The sequence below is a fragment of the Merops nubicus genome, unplaced genomic scaffold (assembly GCF_000691845.1).
Source record: "Merops nubicus isolate BGI_N331 unplaced genomic scaffold, ASM69184v1 scaffold12373, whole genome shotgun sequence".
Classification (NCBI taxonomy): domain Eukaryota; kingdom Metazoa; phylum Chordata; class Aves; order Coraciiformes; family Meropidae; genus Merops; species Merops nubicus.
The window spans coordinates 6,687-27,584 of record NW_008601008.1 but is presented as its reverse complement, the minus strand read 5'-3'; the positions used below and the strand labels follow the sequence as shown (position 1 = coordinate 27,584).

Here is a 20,898-nt window from a genome sequence, read left to right as displayed (position 1 = left end):
CACTGGTAGGCTCATCCTTTTACCAGAGATCACAGAATCACAGAATTCACCTACAATTTTTGGTTGAACAGCTGTGAGGAATATTACTTTTGTTTTCTAAAACCAAAGAACTTGTTTAACAGTGTTCTAGAAGAATGTGCTTTGCTTCAGGTGTGTACAGATACACTAACATATAATTAACTGTGGTTTCAGAAGGTATCTTCTCTTGTCACATGGAAAAACAAAGAGTGTAATGTGTCATCAGACATTTGCAATGTGCTAAACCATCTTCGTAACTCTGGGCTATTTTTTTCCACCCCCTTCCTCAGCAAGAGAACATGAATTCAGCAGGGAGGAAAAGAGGAAAGCCCAACAGAGGAGGAGGAAGAGCGAGAGGAGGCAGCGGAAGAGGAGGAAGAAGAGGAGGAGGAGGAGGAGGCAGCAGTGGCCATTCAAACAAGTCTCAACTTGGTGGAAATAGGAAATGTTCAACCAAAATTTGGGATGATGGCGATGATTTTTGTCTCTTTGAGGAACCAAGGCAAGAGTCCAGGTCCTTCTGTAATTTGGGGTTGTTTGGCATGGAGATGTTTCAGATGCTTTGGGGTTGTTTTTGACATCTTTGAAGAATGAAGGCTTGATGAAGCTGTTTCCATATGAAGCAGTTTTACATGTGTTCTTTGAGGAAAATGTTTAACATTTTATAGCTAGGAAAGTTTTGGGTTTTTAAAAGAAAGATTAGAACCTCTGATTTTCTTCTTTGGCCATAGAGTAATTTCAGAACTTTTATCTTTCTAATCCTTTTGATCATTGACCAGAAAACACTAACAGGATATTAACTTTGTGTATTGCAAAGCAGAGGCTGGGCCATGTAAAATAAGTAATTTAGAACTTGTTTAGTATCCTGAATGGTTTTTACCAATCTAGCTTATAAATACGTGGTTGTACTCTAGTCTGAGAACAGCTTTACCTAGCAAAGTGTTTATTAAATCACTTTGGATTTAACATAAGCTAAAATACATATATATATATATGCATGTGTATGTGCAGACACACACATCCTGGTCATGTAAGAATGACCCTAACTGAGTAAACCTTAGGTGATGGACTTGTCTTATTTTGTTTTTCCTGTTAAAAATTAAAAGGTTAGGTCCTAACACATCCCAGTTCAGTCAAGATCATTTGAGCCAAGACTGTTCTGTTTTAATTTTTAGATCAAATGTCCCTGCCAGAAGAGGAGGGCAAGTGAAACAGAGACCTGAAGCAAGAATGCCTCTGCAGACCATATACATGACATCAGAGAATCAGAGAAGAGTGAAAGAACTTCTTCAAGAGCTTCAAGGGCAGGAGCTGGCTCCCGAATCAGAGTTAGTTTAAAAGGAGGCACTACTTTTAGCTGTTCTAGATGAGCATGCTTTAACAGGCACATTGTTAGAAATTAAAACCATGTTCTTTTTTCCTTTAGCTTTTAATTGGATCTCAAATCCTGTGGGTTTGAGTCTGCTTTGTTCTACAGTATTAACTCTGGGAAAGAGGTAGCAGAATTCTCCATTTAAATGCAGGATTTAAAACTGCAGAGGCAGTTTTTTGTCTACTCAACAGTATAATTTTGTTTATTTTCCATTTGATAACTCTTTTTATCAGAGTAGCTGGTTCTGGTGAAGACAATGATGAACCTGATTACCTTGATGATGAACAGTGCTGGTCAACAGATCAAGAAGTTCCTGACATAATACCAAAGTCATCTGCTGAGCCAGCTGAGCACAGAATTGTGGAAACTGAAGTGTCTTCGTTTGCTGTGCACAAACTCTCCAGGTGAATAATTTGTAATTGAAATTTACCTGAAGAGGTAAAGCACTAGTCTCAGTACTGTAAGCCCTCAGTTCCTGGACTTCCTCTTGACTACAGGGAAGTTCTGTGTGCAGAACTGATGAGTTTGAATCTCCTACAAATTTAATCCTCAGCTAGATGTATTTGAAATAATGGTTTTATGAAAAAAAAAAATCATTCCAGCCTTTTTTTCAGTGAAGTTTTCAGTTCTTACTGCAGGACAATGGAACAGATATTGGGAAAGCTCAGGCAGCATTGCTGTTGTATGTATATTTCTTCCAGGTGGGTCATGTTTCAAAGCCCTTTAAGTGTTCTTCGTCCATTTTGCTTAGATATGAGCATTTATTAACTATTTTTGCTTTATTTGGGAGTGTTTTATGTGTGAGAGGACTCGTCTTTTTTCTGAAGAATTTCATTTATACAGTTCATGTGGGAAATCCAATCTTGTAACTATTACATGCTACATTCTGAGGTGTGAGATAGTTGCCTCATAAACTAATTGGTCACCTTATAAACAACAGGTTAGCATTAACAGACACTAAATTGCTGTCTGCCACTGTCACTTAGAATAGCATAAATACTTTGTGTTGGCTTTTTCCCCCCCAGCAGTTGTAATAGTATTTCATGCCATACATGCTTTCTTACTGTAAGCCTCATCAAGCAGATCTACAGTCATTTGGCTTCATGTAAGTCTCTGCCACTCACCTGTTGCCATGTTGTCTCTCTTTTATTGCAGATATGGTTTTGACAGTGAGCGTTGCAGGACAGTGCTGAGATCCTGCAATGGTAACATTGGGGCATCATTGGAGTGTTTGCTATTGCAGTGCTTTGCAGAAAGGTATGGAGGGAAGATGCAGGTTTCTGCAACAGCTGCTGAAGCCAGTCAAGAAGAATGTTTAGAACAGAGACAAGAAGAGGCTTTTGCCCTCCACTCAATCTATGGAGAAAAATTTGTAGAAAGAATTCAAAACCGTGTTTGGACTTTTAGTTTGAAATTGGACTACCTAGCAAACAGGCTCAACAAATCTAAACAAAAGGATGGTTGTACTAGGGACACAGGAAAGCAGACTTCAAAGGAAATATGTAAATTTTATCTCCAAGGAGGCTGCAGGTTTGGTTCAAAATGCAGATTTGGACATGAATTCCCTCCAAACCACCCACTAAAACCAACCAGGAACTCTGTAGATGATGCTCATCTCAGACCTAACAGTGATGGTCCCGTGTATGAACTTGAAGTAAGATTTCCTGAAGGAAACAAGTATCCACTCCAGGCACCTCTTGTGGCATTTTATTCCACTGATGAGAATCTACCTCTTGCTTGTCGTTTACACATTGCTGAATTACTCTTCGGGAAGGCCTTGATAGCTGCAGAGTCTCATGAACCAGTGGTGTACACCTTAGTGACTTGCTTAGAAGATGAATTTGAAATAAGTGAGTTACTTAAAAATACTCACCACAAGTACAGTGTTCCTTCTGTGTCCCTGCTGGCAACACCTGTGGTAAAGCTACAGACAGAGAGTACATCTGATTCAAATCGAATATCCAAAGGTACACCAAATCTCCCTCTGTGGTTTCTGGGCTAAGAACAGTCAAAAAGATTTAAAAAAATCAAATGAGAAGGCAGAAAGTCCAATTCAGGCATCTGTTCCAAGTCTATTTCTGGAGATTAAGGTCATGTGGTGAGCCAGATCCATAATCTGTCTGTGCCTTAGGAAATCCCTTCCTTAAAAAAGCTGCAACAGAGAGGTTTTCTGCTGGCAAGAATTGAGTAAAAGGAGCACAGAGCTAATGACTTTGGGTTGGCAGAGTGAACAATGCCTACTCCCACATAATCAGGAACAAGCCATTGAGAGGTGTGGAGTGAGCTCACCAAAACAGACCAAAGAAGTGTGCTTGCAAGGAAACAGGGAAGGTTGTTTGAAAGCTTTCATGTATCTGCTGCTTATCAGTTCAGAAAAATCTTTTTTTTTTTTTTTTATTACTTAAAATTACCAATGTCTCCTTAATATTAATTTTATGAAGGTAGATTTAAGGCTAAGTAAACTTTGCAAGCACTTCTAGAATGTTCAAGGTATCATCCCTTTTTTTGCATGGAAGTGCAGCCAGGCTGATTTCACAAGGGGTGTGAAAGCCATAAGGACTGTGTCCTTTATGGCAGGGTGACAGCAACTTCATGGCATAGATGACCTTCAAGTTCTCAATTCCAAACTTTTATCTGATGCAAATTTCTCATCAAGACAGTTTTCAATAACAACTGCACCATGTTTTAGAGCACCTAAATAGCGACAGCTTATTTTTCTGTTAGAGTAAAACAGATTATTCTGTTTTTTAACAGCTACACAGAAAGACAGCTTTGTTCCAGAAACTGAAGTCACAGATTCCAAATAATCTTCCTTATGTTACAAAATACCTTGTTTAGATAAACGTAGCCTTAAAGCTTTCAAGTCCTGGCTTACTGTCTGAGCAAATCCCACTTCAGTTGTTAGGCAGTAGGCACCAAAGCACCTAGTCCAGTTTCAGCCTTGATTATTTGGCAATGGCTTAACACTTAATGTTACAGTATAATTTTAATTAATTTAAGCTGGTGCTGCCATCACAGTCTTGTGCTCCATAGAAGTGGCCATGTGGTAAATTGGAGAGGGAAGCTCAGACACATGTAAAACTTTCAGAAAGCCAAACCAGGTACTAGTCTGGTTCACCACGTGGCCACCCAGACTGTGGAGTTGCAGAGCACAGCTGGCAACTAGTGGGTTGGAGCTGGGGAAGTTGTGCTTTGGTGGGTATGGGGAGGCTTGCTGGTAGTGTTGAACTAAGTGCATGTCAAAAACAGTCCTGCAGGCTCTCAGCTCTAGTCTAACAAGGTTCTGAGTTGAGAGTGCTCCTGGAGCATGTGTCTTTTCTGCAGTGCTGGTGAGGTCCTGGTCCTTAGTAACAGGAGGACACAACCATTGGTACTCTGTTTTACTGTATGTTTTCTGTCTCAAGCCTCAGCTGTGTCAGAGCCTCAGGAAGAAGAGGAGGTGGCAGAAGAGGCAGTGGCAGAAGAGGAGGAGGAAGATGAGCCTGAACAAGTTGTTGTGGAGAATGAGAGTTACGTGAACCTCAAGAAAAAGCTTTCCAAAAAGTACAATGTGCAGGCAAAGACTCTGTATAATGAAAATGTTAAAATCTGCACACAATTTCGGCTGAGAAAGGTATAAAGTACAGAACAGAGTATCTGTTTTCATTCAGACTTTAGAGAAAGAAATATTTAAGCCACAGGCTATTTTTTAAATAGTTCTGTTCCACTCCAGTGGTGTTCTTATTGCCATGCTATCTGGTTTTGTGCATAAGTCTTCTAGGCACTTCCAGTCCATGTTGTATGAAAGGCAGAAGCTCCCTGCGTGGCGAGAGAGGGAAACAATTCTTGAACTGCTGAAGAGCCACCAAGTTCTTGTTGTGAGCGGCATGACAGGGTAAGGGTGTGCTTGCACTTACAGACTTCATGTATCAAAGTATACACAAAAGAATGTGAAATATGTGTCCATGTCCTGGAAAAGTTACGGTTGTGGTCCATCCGTGACCAGTGACAGCAATCAGAGATGAACTTCATGTGAAGAATGACACTAATGAAACAAAGCAAAATTCACGTGGAATGCAGTCATCTTAATTTACATGGATGGAAGGTGTTTGCTTTATGGCTGTTTTAAAATTAATCCCTGATTTTGTCACTCAGATGTGGGAAAACCACTCAGATTCCTCAGTTCATTTTGGACGCTTCCCTGGAAGGATCTCCCAGAGGAGTTGCAAACATCATCTGCACTCAGCCTCGCAGGATCTCTGCCATTTCTGTGGCTGAACGTGTAGCCAAAGAAAGAACAGAAAAGATTGGACTCACTGTGGGATATCAGATCCGTCTAGAAAGTGTAAAGGTATGTATGCTTTGCCTGTTGGTTTTCTTTTACTTATGTTATAATGTGCTTAATGCTTCTCCAGTATACAGAATCTCTGCCCTGTATCTTCCATATAGCGAGATAAGCAAATCTGTATCACCTAGATTTTCATGAAATATTTTCTATGTTTTATTTCATCTCTGGTTCCATAAGTCTGCAGAAGGAGAGTGCAGTGCATTGTGTCATTGTTTTGCCTTCTGTTGAGACAAATGAAGGAGTCTGATAGTATAAATAATGCTTCTGTCCTCTGTAAGACTGCTGACTCCATTTCCACTTGTCTCCATTTCCATTTGTCTCCCAAGTGGAGATTGAAGTGTACAGCTTCAGTCAGCCAGAACAAGGGGATGAATTCAGACTGCTGTCTTGGAAGTGAAGTTTTGTCTACATTGCAGCTGATTGCTAACTACATTAAAAGTAAAGATTCACCAAATCTTTCTAGGGATAAAGATCTGAATTGTTTATCAGAAAGGAACTTCTACAGGAAAAACAGTTCAGATTATTTGTTTACTCCTTATAGTTAAAAATGCCCCTTGGTAAGAATCAGATGTTCTCAACTTTTAAGAAAGAAAAATCATTCAGCTTGTCTCCAGTGGGGATTGCTTGTTCCCTTTCAGTCAAACCTGGCACTTGGCTAAAACTGAATGCTTTACAACAATGCGTGTTCTTTTTGCTCTATGTTAAGTTGCACAAAGTCAACTGACTGCTTTGTCTTCCTGCTCAAGTCCTCAGCTACCAGGCTCTTGTACTGCACTACTGGTGTGCTGTTGAGAAGGCTGGAAGGAGATCTAACTTTGCAGGGAATTACACACGTTATTGTTGATGAAGTTCACGAAAGAACAGAAGAAAGGTAAAGAATCTCTTATCCCAAAAGCAAAATGAAGAAACATAGAAGGATAAAGGTGACTAAGGTGGAAGTAACTGAGGTCAGATTTGATCCTGTGGCAGGTAATGTGGGGTGGTGGACTAAGGTTAGATTGTCTTTGGTCAGTGGGAAGTTGTGTTCTTGCAAAGAAAGCATGCCTGTCTTAAATTTCTGAGCCTCCAGTCTGCCATCACGTTCCAGTAGTGTTTAAAAGGTTTTGGATGGGGCTGGAGGGTGAAATAACTTTTTAACCACAGTTGTCTGGTTCTTATTCTTGCCTTGTTTCAGCTTTTAGCAAATATCCTAAATCTTTATATACCTGTTTGGGAATTATTTCTCCTGACGCAGGCTTCAGCAGAGCATCTGCAAGGGCCAAATGCTCATGTTTTCTTCCAAGCTATAGGTTTTTACTAGTTCTAGACCTATCCCTCTCTAGCCTCCTGCAGTTTTAACACACTTACCTGCTGATGCCAGGCAAAATATGTCCCTCAGTATCTCTGTAAACAAAGCAGGCAACTATCTTTTTCTTTGCTGTTTTCCTTGTGAAACACTGCAGCGCAGTGGGTCTCCAGGAGGTTTTGACTGTGGCTCATTATTCTACAGCTCAGATTATATTTTAGCCTCATAAAAGGCTCATAGGCTTTAGATGAGAAGGATTCTTCGTCATTCTCATCTCTAATCACTTCAAGTCAGTCTTCTAGGCATGCCACAAAAGCTATAAATATGTAGAGAATAGTTTGAATAACTCTTACAGTGAGAAAAAGGACTCGTCTATTACTTTCAGTTATTTTGTTATCTAATGCTCTTGTGTTGTCAATGATGTAATTTATTTATATGGTAGCTAGAGCTTTTTGTTGCTTAAATGAATTTGCCAAGTGATCCTGACACTCTAGTAAGGGAGAACCAAAAATAAGCAGCTTGCCTTCCATTAGTTTACTGCATTATTAGCTTCCACCATTCTGAGAAGTTCATGCTTCTGTGCTACTGAAAACAGCAGGAAGGTGGACAGAATGGGGAGGAAAAAAGAGACTGAAAGTTAACAGTGAAGAAATTCAAATGTTTTTTTTTTCTTGTTTTCTTCAGTGACTTCTTGCTGCTGGTTTTGAAGGACATAATGGTTCAGAGGCCAGACCTGCATATTATCCTAATGAGTGCCACCTTGAATGCAGAGCTTTTTTCTCAATACTTTTACTCCTGCCCTATTATCAACATACCAGGTGAAAAACATTCATTTTTCTTATCTTGTCACATTCGTTGGTTTAGGGGTTTGTTTTCAGTATTTCTGCTTGCAAAGTGTTTCTCAAGTGCAAGGGGCTAATTTGCAAAGTGGCAAGATGAGGATTTAAACAAGAGCTATGATTCCAAGGGCTTAAAGGGAAAGACCAATGAGATTTAGGAGAGACAAGACTTGGAAATTGAGGCTTTTCTGTCCTGACTCTATAACAGCAGAGTTTCCTTCACCAAAAGACAAAAATGATAGGGCATGCATGACGTGTTCATGGTTTCCTGACCTACTTTCACCACACCTGAAGGCTCTTCTCTATCCTTATGAAAGAGCAGCAGTGAGAGGATCCAGCTGGATGTGTACACATTTAGCCAAATGTGTCTTTTAAATGGCTAAGTTATTACAGAGAACATGACAGAAACAGGTAACGTCCTGGATGTGTTCCCACAAGTGTATCAGCCCTTCTCTGACTGTGTAAGTGCATGTTACCAAACCACACCTGGAAAACATCCATTGTTTGTCCTAGAGAGAAACTGTGTTGAAAAGTGCTGTGTAGATGAGAGCTGTGAAGCCAGCATATGACATAACCTGTGTGAAATGAGAACCAGCTTTTGGGTTTTTTTTTCGTGTTTTCTGCCTGGTGTGTGGCATGTAGATTTATTGTCATGTTTCCTTTTAGGTCGAACATTTCCTGTGGATCAGTTTTTTCTGGAAGATGTGATTGGAATGACAAGGTATGAAGTTGCCAAACATTCTCAGATATATTTGGCCTTTGAGGTTGTACTGTTGACCTTGAGACTGTAGTAGTTCTGTGCATAGATTTTAAAATTAAATCCTCACAAGACTGCCATCACATGCAGACTCAGAGTTCTGCTAAAGCTGCAGAGGGGTCTAGGATCTCATGCCAAAAACAAGCCTTTCTCTGTTAGATACCATGAGTACTTCAGAAAAGGTGAACTTTGCCATGAAGAGTATGTTAGTGTTCGTGCTTTACTTGTTTCAGTGGTGCTTAGACATTGGCAAGCAAAAGAAATTATTTCAGCACTGAAGGTGAAAAATGCAGGATACCAAACAATTCCTTTCTGTAAGCCAAATCTTGCTGCTCAGGTACAAGATTCCTGTTACCATTTGTAGTTACTGAAGAGTCACAGCACCTCAGATATTCCAGACAGTAAATTGGTCAGCTATTGTAAATTACTTGTGGATTGTTGCTCTGCACTGCCTGCTTAGCTGTCAAGGTCAAGTTTGCAGTCCTAGATTTTTGCACCAGAGTTTTAGAAGACTAACATCCCAGTATAGAAGGATACCTTGACCTTCATACTGTCTGTGTTTTTTCAACCCACTTATACAAAGTTCCTCTCAGGTTTATATGTGAGTATTTTTGATACTCTATCTCTGTAGCTACTCATCAGAAGGAGGCTGTTACTCTTCTTTCCACACCACTAAATGTTCTCCTGCTGTTCAGGTATGTTTTAGAGGACAGTAGTCCCTACAGGCGTAAGACAAAGCAAGAAAACAAACAGAATGGAAGACACAAAAGAACTGCATTTGAAGAAGTAGAGGAGGACCTGAGACGTGCTGGTGTTCTGGAAAGCACAGACACAGTTGTCAGAGATTCAGACCCAGACCAAAAATTAACTCTGAAGCAGCTCCTCACACGATATAAAGGTGAGCTCCTTCTTAAATCTAATAAATTGGCATACAACATTTTCCAGCCAATATGGTGTGTTAGGATATAATATTGTATGTTGAATCCATATAGATAATTCAGAGTTCTGTACTTGTGAAATTAAGCAAGTCACTACTTATATATGAGACCAGAAACTTGCCAGCTTAAAATAAGTGAATAAAGAGAACCCATTGTTCTCTTAAGCTTGAATAAATATCTTGGTGGAAAACAGCTCTTAGCATCTGAAATGGACAGATTTCAGCTACTCTCTGTTTCCATCCCTTTTCAGATGCCTTCTTAATTCCACTTTCTTCTCTGTGTGTGCTCTTGCTGGAGAAGCTTTATTTAAAGTACAGCATATATATCCACACTTCAAGGAGGTCATTTCAGCATCACAAGCCTTCCTTGAAAAATTCAGTCTCTCTGTGAATAGCTTAATTATAGAGGCAGACCTTTCTATGAACTTCCCACTCTGTCGTCATCAAAATCCTCCTTGTGTTTGGTCCTGAAGAGTTCCTCCCTGCACACCCTTGTGGTGAGCTCCACAGTGATACTGAGTGAGAGCCATTGCTTAAAGGTCTGCTAGACAGTTACCTTCTCAGAAGAATAAGGGAATTTGGGTGACTTTTTGAGTTGGTGTAAGAAACACTGGAAGGGAGGAGCTTGAGAAGGTAGTCCTGGAGGTATCTTGTAAGTGGCCACAGGAAGGCTTTCACCCCTTACCACCATGGTGTGCACGTGTCATTCTGATAGTGGATGAGTCTTGGCTGTGCACAGATCAGGTGTGAACCCCAGTAAGACATGAGAAAGGAAGAGCTGAAACAGAAGAAAGCATGGGAGGGTAATGTGAAACATTGAGCTCTTATGGAGCTCCCTCTGTCTGGTCTAATCCAGGTGCTTTTTAAACCAAGGTAGAGTTGGTTGTGCAACCACAGTGGTTCAATGCATCCAGCAGATGTTTTTTCCAGGAGATGGACTTACTGTGTGTTTTATTTCTTTTTCCCCAGGGGTTAACAAGGCAGTGTTGAAAACAATGTCTGTCATGGACTTGGACAAAGTTAATCTGGAATTAATTGAAGCCTTGCTGGAGTGGATAGTTGCTGGCAGACATTCATACCCTCCTGGTAACTTCATTGCCCTTGAGAGATAAAGAAAAGTAGATTCATGGAGGCTATGTGCTTACAGACAGCCCAAAGCTAATGGTTTGGGTGCAGAGTTTCTGTAGTTACAGACTATTTTTGAAAAAAAGAATGAGGTTCTAGCTGAGTAACAAGCTTCTGATACACATGGGATGGGGAAGGTGAGAGACTTGGCTACTTTGGAAAGTCTTTGGCAAGGGACTGTTGCAGCCTGTGTGGGTTTGTACAATAATTGCAAAATAGAGCTGGAGTTTTGGCTTAGGCCTTTTGCATGTTGATAAAATGTCATGCTATCCTTTCTGTGGAGTGATTTTTAATTTTTTTTTTATTTTTAATCTACATATATAGGTGCTGTGTTGATATTTTTGCCTGGTCTGGCAGAAATCAAGATGCTTTATGAGCAGCTCCAGTCTAATGCTCTTTTTAATAACAGGCACAGCAAGAGGTAAGGCAGAAAAGCTCCAAAACTGTTGGTCTTTACCCATAAATAAAAAGTGGCCTCCTGCAAAAAACCTGCCTTTATCCAGGGATAAATTAAAGTTGTTAAATATGTGAGACAGCCTGTGATATGAAGGTCTTGACTCCAGTCAGGGTCATTCCTTTTCTACTACTTTATTGGCTTGGTTGGGGTTTTTTTGTTGATTTTTTTTTCCTCTTTTTTCTCCTCAACTCAGGAAGGTTAGTTGCTGAAGGTCTTGGAGACACTAATAATGAGTGTTCTTCATTTTATGCTTCACATGATCCAGTGGACTTTTTAAAACTTCACCTCGGGCTTGTTCTGTTTCAGAATGTTTGCTGAAACACACAGTTGTGTTTGCATTTGGCCTTAGATGGTTACATGGAGGTATAGCTGGATTTCCTTGAATAAACAGTTTTACACAGATGTTCATGGCAAGGTTAGCTGGAGTGATTTCTTCCAGTCTGGCATTCTAAATGCCAGATTCTAGACTCTTCAAAAGAGGCAGAATTTTTGTGCAGCTCTGAGACCTGTTCCTTCTGCAAACTTCTCCAGCTTCCCTTAGGAAAGAAATATCAGAAATGACATGGCCAGCAAGACTAGGGAAGTGATTGTCCCTTTGTATGCAGCACTAGTAAGACTGCACCTTGAATACTGGGTTCAGTTTTGGGCCCCTCACTACAAGAAAGACACTGAAGTGCTGTAACATGTCCAGAGAAGAGCCACAAAGCTAATTAAGGACCTAGAGCACACGTCTTATGAGGAATGGCTGAAGGAACTGGGGTTGTTTAGCCCGGACAAAGGAGGCTGAGGGGAGACCTTATTGCTCTCTACAGCTACCTGAAAGGAGGTTGGGTGCTGATCTCTTCTCCCAAGTGAAGAGTGACAAGAGTACAAGTGACAGGACAAGAGGAAACGGCCTCAAGTTACACCAGGGGAAGCTTAGATTGGGTATTAGGGAAAATTTCTTCACCAAAAGGGTTATCAAGCATTGGAACAGGCTGCCCAGGGAAGCAGCTGAGTCACATCCCTGGAGGCATTTAAAAGACTTGAAGACATGTAGAGGTGGTACTTACAGACATGGTTTAGTGCTAGATTAACAGTTGGACTCAATGATCCTAAGGGTCTTTTCCAGCCTAAATGATTATATGATTCTGTGTCTTAAAGGTGATAAAAGGAGAGAGGTTTGCTGGCTTTATGTTGGTTTGAATGGCTGTGGACAGTGTCTAGTGACACAGAAGTATGTGCAAACAAATTGCTCCCAAGAGGGAGAAGGCTGGAGGTGCACTGAACATGCTGTCATATTGTCCTTCCAGGTGTGTTGTTTATCCACTTCATTCTTCACTGTCTAGTGAAGAACAGCAGTCTGTGTTCCTCAGGCCTCCTGCAGGAGTTATCAAAATCATCATCTCTACAAACATTGCAGAAACATCTGTCACCATCGATGATGTGGTTTATGTGATTGATTCTGGAAAAATGAAAGAGAAAAGGTACTGAGATTCATTCCTCAGGGCTTTGTGGTCTGGGAAAATGCTCTATGCCTTGAGCTGCATCCTTTAGCTTTCCAAAGAGCTGGGAAAGACTTGAAGAAACTTGATCTGCAGAAAGCTGCTGCAAGATGGAGAAAGCCAGTGTAGGCTGAGATCCAACTGCAGGGGTACAAATTGTGTCCATACAGAAGCTGGCAGCATCTGCCTGCTTGACAAAGCTGTTCACTCTGCACTTGTGAATATAAGCCTGTTTGTTGCTCTCCTGCAGATACGACCCAAGCAAAGGAATGGAAAGCCTGGAAGACACGTTTGTGTCCAAGGCCAGTGCTCTGCAAAGGAAAGGACGAGCAGGCCGCGTAGCCTCAGGCGTCTGCTTTCATCTTTTTAGCAGCCATCACTATAACCACCAGCTTATAAAACAGCAGTTACCAGAAATACAAAGAGTGCCCTTGGAGCAGCTTTGTCTAAGGTGAGCTGTTGTTCAGGTATTGCCTGAAAAAGCCAGCATGCAGAATGTCCTCCCCTGCAGGGAGCTCCTGGAATGCCGTTACCAAGGTGTTCAGTTCCCTCAGCATTTCCTCATGTAGTGAAACCAGTAAGCTTACTCTGGAGAGCTAATGCTCCCTTGACTACCTGCTTTGATCTTACTGTCACATTGCCTTTGCGTCCAGAGTGCCTGCTAGTCATCCTGCCTAATCACACACTCCACCAATCCTCCATTCTTCTTCACATTCCTTAGCCCTTTTCTGATCTTGGAGGAAAAAAGATGTCTCTCAGATCTCTGCTCACCAGAGAAGACAGTTGCATTCCTGTACTGCAGGCCCATGGTAGATGTTTGTCCCTTCACACTGTGAACTCTCCTGTGATGTTCCTGTGCAGCATAGAGCAGTAAAGCCACAACCTGGGTCAAGCACCACCATCATGCACATACTAAACTAAGAGTCTCTCCTATCCCTGCTGCACATTGTGCACCCCTTTGTACAAAAAGGAAGTGAAGCAAATTATTTTTGTATAGTAACAACTGTATTTGAAACCATAGTGTGCTAAACAGGAATTTATTTGTATGGACTGTGAGGTTCGATGAGGAACACTGCCCCCAGCTATGATTTCACATTGCTTCCTGACTTGAAATACACAGTACAGACCCTCTTCTAGGGAACGTGTTCTTAGAAGCTTGTCTTCTGTTAGTTGTTTTGCTTTTATAAAAGCTTACTTTTTTGTCCTGTGTTTGGAACTAAGCATGTGCTTTTTTTTCTTCGCCCCTTTCCCCCCCCTTTTCTCCCGTTTTTTCCCCTCGATAAGGATTAAGATCCTGGAGATGTTTTCTGCCCAGAGCCTCCACTCCGTGCTGTCGCGGCTCATTGAGCCCCCCAGAACGGAGTCTCTGCAGGCGTCGAAGGCGCGCCTGCGGGACCTGGGCGCGCTGACTGCGGAGGAGCAGCTCACCCCGCTGGGCTATCACTTGGCCTCCCTGCCCGTTGACGTCAGGATTGGCAAGCTGATGCTCTTCGGCACCATCTTCCGCTGCCTGGATCCCGCACTCACCATAGCAGCCAGCCTGGCCTTTAAGTCACCTTTTGTGAGTATTCCTAAGAGTCCAGCTTTGAGAGAGGTGTCTTTGCATGCAGCAGCAAACTGCTGCTGTAACTTGCAGCGTACCACACTTGAGTATTTTGATTTTCCTTCTTAGACTTTGTTGTTTATATGTTAACACAGTGGTCGTTAAACAAATCCAGTTACAAGCAGAAGACCAAAACCGTGCAGCAGCACCGAGAATGTTATTTATATTCTGAGTGAGCAGAAGAAACAGAGTGGGTATTAGCTTTAATTTGAACTAAGAAGTACAGCCAGACCAGTTTGTCCAAATTTGGTGTGAAAATTGAAAATGAATAGTAATATAAGAAGCCATTAGCAATAATGAATGAACAGTGATAGTGATGATGCTGACATGTCTAAGCTGTGAATGCAGAGTTCAGTTGGATGTCAGTTTGGGTGTTCACGTTCACTCTGGCTTTCTGATTCAGCTGTTGTACTTAGAGGTGCTCTCACTTATTAATCTTCCACTGCAATGTACAAACTTACATGAACAGACTTGCTTGGAATTTCAATTGCTATCATTAGTGGTACAAATAGTTTATACTGAGGATAGATGTGAAAGAACTGGAAATAGATTGTTCTAGTTATTTAATTGCATATTGTTTTCCATATGCTTATTGGGCATATAAGTTTCTATATGTTGATATAGAATGATTTAAATTCAACTTTTTTAATATCCTGAGTTACTATCACCTTCTCTCTCTCAGACCCAAGTGGATTTTAGCCCTCCCTGTGCTCATCTCTATTAGAAGCATTCTCACTTGAGCTTGAGCTCCATTAACTTGCTAAGATTGATCAGATGGTGTTCTTCATGAATCTTGGCATTCTGCAGCTGCAGAGAGGTCTGCCCAGAATGAAATAGTTGCTGTAAGCTGGTCCATCACAAATTTACCTTTTGGATCTGTTGTGGTTAGACAGGGCTTAGGTGCTCTGCTGTTGATTAGGAATTTTTGAATGCCTCATATTTTCTGTTATCTATGGAGAAAATTTTCAGTCTGACCTGTGAGCTGTTGTGAAACTATCAAAGATTTTGTGCCGTGTAGCTCTCACAATGGTTCTTCTAATTTGTGAGGGGAAGTCCACACTTAATCTGTTACTGCCTGTGTAGGTGTCACCATGGGATAAAAGGGAAGAAGCAAACAAAAAGAAATTGGCATTTGCAGTGGGAAACAGTGACTACTTGGCTCTTCTCCAGGCCTATAAGGTGAGCTAAAATTCAGTAGCCTCTCTCAGAGGTTTGTGATGTGCTTGAAATTCAAGCCAAAATATTTTATTAAAGGTTTCTTTCCATCCTCTTGTTAGGGATGGCATTTAAGTATCAAAGAGGGCTCTCAGGCAGCCTACAACTACTGCAGGGAAAACTTCTTGTCAGGAAGAGTTCTTCAGGTAAGTCAGTTTTTGTGGCCTTGCAGAGGGACTGGTTGAGACACTGTCAGAGTCCTAGTGACAAAAATAAGCAACTGGTGAAGCTGCTTCTTACCCTGTGTGTCACCCATCAGAGCCCTTTGTTTGCAGGAAATAGCCAGCCTGAAACGGCAATTCACAGAGCTGCTTTCTGACATTGGCTTTGTGAAGGAGGGCTTAAGAGCCAGGGACATGGAGAAGAGGTGGTCCCATGGAAGCGATGGGGTGTTGGATGCCACAGGAGAAGAGGTAATTCACAGCATTTCAGTGCTTTAAAATGATGTTGCAGTTTTTCATTTTATCTGGGTGCCAGGTGGGCTCTAGACTGGTGAGCTACTTGCCACAGTGTAGTTTTGTAACCTCACACTGGCAACAGTCATCTCCTGCCTGCTTTGTTACTCTTCTCTGTACATCATACACACTGGTACTGTCCTCAGTTCCATAAGGCCTTGTGTGCCCAGGAAGAAGAGGCCCAGATGTGGAAGTGAGCTGAAACCTGCTCCTTTTAGACAGTGAAACACTGCTGTGAACAGGCTGGCAGTCAGCAAGTGATGGAAAGGCACAGGTCTGACTCATGACCTGGCCTCAACGTTTGGATTACTGTCAGCCTTATTTTGGGAACAGAATTGTGTTACTAAGCAGGCAGTGAAATATTTCAGCATTGCAGACAGTCTTCAGAAAGCAGTACCTCAGGAGCCAGCGATTTCCTAGGGCTACGTGATGAGGTGGTAAGGGTTTGGTAGTTGTAGGGTCTCCCTGTGCACTGGGGCAAGCTGCTTGGTAGCCACACATTAGGGAACAATTAGGTTTGGCAGTAACTTCATCAAGATAGTCAGTCAGTCAATTTGCTCCATTGATAGTGGGGGTAACACAGCCCAGGTCTAGCCTGAGACCTTAGGAGCAGTAACTGGTTATAAAGCACACAGCAGCAGAGCTGTAAAAATAAACCAGTTTTAGCAATTAACTAATGCCAGCAGCAGGGCTTTCCCTTTCCAGAGTTGCCTGCAGAACACCTAACGCATGCATTGATTTCACAGGCGAATTCAAATGCCGAGAACATCAAGCTGATCTCAGCTATGCTGTGTGCTGCCCTGTACCCCAACGTGGTCCAGGTAAAAGAGTGCTTGTTCATTTCCCCTTCTGCTGGCTAGCATATCCACACAGCCTGCGTCCAGTCTGGGCTGATTGTGGCTGCCTTGAGCCTGGCCTAGGCTGCCAAAGCGTGCTGCTTATGGTGTTAGAGCCAGGCAGCTGAGCTCCAGTTTGTATTGCTTGAGACTGCTGCTGTTCCTACAGGCTGGTTTTCTTCTGTCACACAGAAGCCAGCAGCAAATATTGGTAAGAAGCTCCTTGAACTTAGAGCTTTTTAGAAGGCTGAGGTTACCAAACAAACAGTCAGGGTTAGACAGCACTCAGACTGTACTATCCGTCTCTAGTGACTTGACATGTTACTACTTTAGAATTTCTGGTTTTGATAAAATTAGATTGTAAGCTAAAAAGGTTGTCTGCTACGGCAGATTTTATAACTTACTGTCTTGCCATACAGGTGAAAAAGCCAGAGGGCAAGTACCAGAAGACCAGTACAGGAGCAGTCAAAATGCAACCAAAAGCAGAAGAGCTGAAGTTCGTTACCAAAAATGATGGTTATGTTCACATTCACCCTTCATCTGTGAATTATCAGGTCAGGAGTCTTGTTTTTTCTGCAAAGCATGATCTTTTTTTTAATAAAAGAAATCACTTTGCTTGAGCAGTTGAGATTACAGTGAGGGTCCCTTTCAATGTTTTAAAAAAAAAAAATCTTCAGGATTGAACAGTGTGTGTTAGAATTGTAAACAATGGTGTGTTCCTGAGTTAAGAGTGTCCTTTTGGATGCACAGTTAAACTTCAGCCTGTGGAGTGGCATCAGCAAATGCAGTAACCCCACACTGCATGTTTTCTTAAGCTGTGTCTGCAGAGTTGCATTCAAAAATGTCACAGTGGCAAGGCTTTCCTGGCTCCTCCTCAGTACTGGGTTGCACACATGGGCATTGCACCTTCATACACGTTGATGTCTTCTCCCCAGCACCCATCCCAGGGCTTTGTGTCTTCAGCTGAAATATTACTTATTGTTAAATAATTCAGGCACATACTCTGGTTTATTTCTTCATGGGTCCTCAGACTCTGAAGTTAATTTCCTTTCCAGCTGGATAGCTAATACTTAGCCAAGAGCTCTTCTCTCTCTGCCATGAGATATGGTAATGTTTGTCTCATGAAGTCTATCTCTGTATTTCACGATCCATTGCTTTTCTGGGATATAAATGACTTGCTTTGAAAAAGTGGGGGTTTAATCACTAACCACATATTGGGGTTATCAGAGCTTTGAACCGTTCACCATTCTTGCTTTGAAAGAGGATAACTAATGTGCCCGTGAAGGTGCCCTTAGTATGAAATAGAGAACATGGGGCCTTGAGAGAATGCTGATGAATGAGCCCATTTCTCACAAGCTGACTGCAGAGCAGGAAGGAGCGAGTGGCTGCCAGTTGGCTAGTTGTTGGCAGCTCTTACGGGTCAGACTGTTAGCCCCGTAGGTGCCTTTCAGGCACATCTGTTGTTCTTTGCAACCACAGAAGAGGCCGAGGAGGCCCGTGTGAAGCGGCAGGCAGGCCCACGGCTGCCTGAGCAAGGAGATGCGGCACTTAGACGAGGCTCTTGTGTTGGTGTTCCAGACGAGGCACTTTGAGAGCCCCTACCTGGTGTATCACGAGAAGATCAAGACCAGCCGGGTGTTCATCCGGGACTGCAGCATGGTGTCCGTGTACCCCCTGGTCCTGCTGGGCGGCGGGCAGGTCCACATGCAGCTGCAGAAGGGAGAGTTTGTCATTTCCCTCGACGACGGGTGGATACGGTTTGTGGCTGCCTCTCACCAGGTGAGGAATTGGGGTGATGCTGGGTGGGAGTGCTGCAGAGCTGTGTCTGCGTCCAGAATGCAGGAGAGGCACTTCAGGAACCTCACGCTCCTCTCTGTGCTGTACCTGTCCTGTCAGGTGGCTGAGCTGGTGAAAGAGCTGCGCTGTGAACTAGACCAGTTGTTGCAGGATAAAATCAAGAATCCCAGCATGGATTTATGCATGTGCCCCCGTGGATCTCGCATCATCAGCATGATTGTAAAGCTCGTGACCACGCAGTAACGTGAGAACAGCTTTCTACGAAGAGACTCTTTCCTACTGCCTGAGAACAGACCAAGTACCAACAGTGTCTTGATGTATTTGTTGTCCCAAAACAGGGTGCCGATCTCTGGAAGATCAACTTGGCAACTGTACCATTGACAGGTTTGGGGGGCTTTTGTTTGGGTTTTGGCTTTTTTTTTCCTTCAACGGTGGCTTACAGTATACCCTGGAAAAATGGGAAAATGGCAAATCTCACAGGAGAAACAGAAACCTCCAAGTAAGAAAATAAAAGGTTTTTTTCATGAGGCTGTACACACAATAGTGTTTTCTGGTCACAAAAATACCTGCTGTCTAGCTGCTTCTTGTAATATTAATGTCTGTCTGGAGGCAGCATGTAACATCATAAGCTGCTCCCAAATTGGTTTAAACTCACTTCTACATTTTGGCTAAGACTTGAAGTAGTCAGTCTTTGCTGACCAGGGATTGATTGGCTTATGGTTCAACCCCAAGCCCTTAGAAGGGTGAGCATCTTGAGTCACAGCAAGGCATTAAGGAATGGATTGAGTCCTCTCAGTTTAACCCAAAAAAAAAAAATCCAAACAAACAGAACCAAAAACCCCACACTTGCATGTTTGTAGAAGCAGTTTCACAGCAACCTTTGCATGAGGAAGAAGACAGGTGTACCAAAACCACCCTACCCATGCAGCAGAAAGTTGAACTGCAGAAGGCTAAACTATTCCCATAGCTTCATGTTGGTCAGCAGACCCAGTTAGATCCAGACAAGCAACAGACAGTGTCAGTGGCTATTGTCAATGACCATACTGCTAGGTATGAGAAGGGACACCACCACCACCTCCAGCAAATAAAAGGGAGTGGTTCCTTCTCCACCCTTCTCCATGGGAGCTGCTGACCAAAGCTTGCCCCTAGTAGCCCTCCTCCTCTACCCCAAGTCCCAGCCTCCCCCTTTTCTTGTAATACTGAGAGGAAATACCAAACAAGAGAGGTATCAATAGAAGAGGTTTTAGTCTACAGGTTTATTTTGGAGTCAGCTTGCTTCAGGAGTACAGAGGGCTGGGGGAGGGGGAAGGAAAAGCTACACCCCTCCCTTTAAGAGCATTGTGGCATGGGGTAATTTTACCACAATGGGGCAGGGAACCCAGTAACCACTGTGCCCAGCAGTGTTTAGCAGTGGCTTCTGAGTCAGCCCCGTTGAATGCTGTTGCTTCCAGCTCCCTCTTCTGCAGCTTCTAATGGACAATGGTTATGACAAAATATTAAATGCAGCAGCAGCAAAGAAAGTCACTTATCCTACTAAGCACCAAAGCACTAAAATGTAGAAACACGGGGAAGACAAGGAACAAAACACAGGCTGTAGTACACAGGCAGTCTCTGTGAAATCATGCTCATTCTTTTAATACCTGGACATCTTGTAAAGCAACAGCAACCAAAAGTAATCTGAAAACATGGGGTTAGGTGCCCCTGCAGAGCTGCAGTGCTTCAACCCTGTGCTGACTGATGAGAAACCTCAAGAGAAGCATTGTTTCTCTCTAGTCTGTAAGACACAGCAATATAGCCCAGAACATAATATAATTAACTTTTAGGTCAGTCATTTGGCACTCCAAGTTCCTTACTGGTTTGATAACAGACATTTCCAGCTGCAAGGATAAGCTAGTGCAAAGTATTTGCCAGTTTGATTTATCATACTTCTATTAAATCCTTCAGTAACCTATCATCTAGGGGAGATGAGGCCCATCTGTATACAGACAGCTACCATCCAGTTTCCCAAAACAACTGCTCTGAGTCCCTTCAGCACACTTTACTGCCCAAGGAGATGGGACTAGCCAGACTAGACTTCTGCACCAGAACTGCCCATTTATCCCAAGTATCACAGAAAAGTAGTACTATTTGGGCAACTAGGACATAAGATTTCTAAAAATATTTACTTCAATACTTTACATTCCAGAAGTACTCCAAATAACTTTAGGTGAGAAGTTCACTGGTCCTTTAATCAAGAGGACAGACAGACCAGCCTTCACACCTTCCTTGTTTTTTCCATCTGTAGACATTTCTGTCAGTCACATCAAGTGTACCAGCACCTCCAGCCAGGTTTTCAGCTTCACTAAAGTAAGTCCAAAGGAGGTGCAAGTGAAAACACAAGGTACAGATCAC

General features: G+C 42.5%; 1 protein-coding gene across 1 annotated transcript; it reads left to right on the top strand.

Annotated features, from left to right (window-relative positions):
• The first annotated feature begins 317 nt into the window (after positions 1-317).
• On the top strand, positions 318-18,750 carry DHX57 (DEAH (Asp-Glu-Ala-Asp/His) box polypeptide 57). The gene is made up of 23 exons (XM_008937871.1): positions 318-532; positions 1,194-1,346; positions 1,624-1,794; positions 2,546-3,357; positions 4,795-5,003; positions 5,143-5,264; positions 5,525-5,720; positions 6,464-6,588; positions 7,687-7,820; positions 8,508-8,562; positions 9,294-9,496; positions 10,505-10,621; positions 10,985-11,081; positions 12,410-12,583; positions 12,852-13,052; positions 13,886-14,162; positions 15,288-15,383; positions 15,482-15,565; positions 15,695-15,832; positions 16,621-16,695; positions 17,130-17,264; positions 18,289-18,489; positions 18,607-18,750. The coding sequence occupies exons 1-23, from the start codon at positions 318-320 to the stop codon at positions 18,748-18,750; spliced, it is 4,134 nt and encodes a 1,377-aa protein (XP_008936119.1).
• Positions 18,751-20,898: the final 2,148 nt, after the last annotated feature.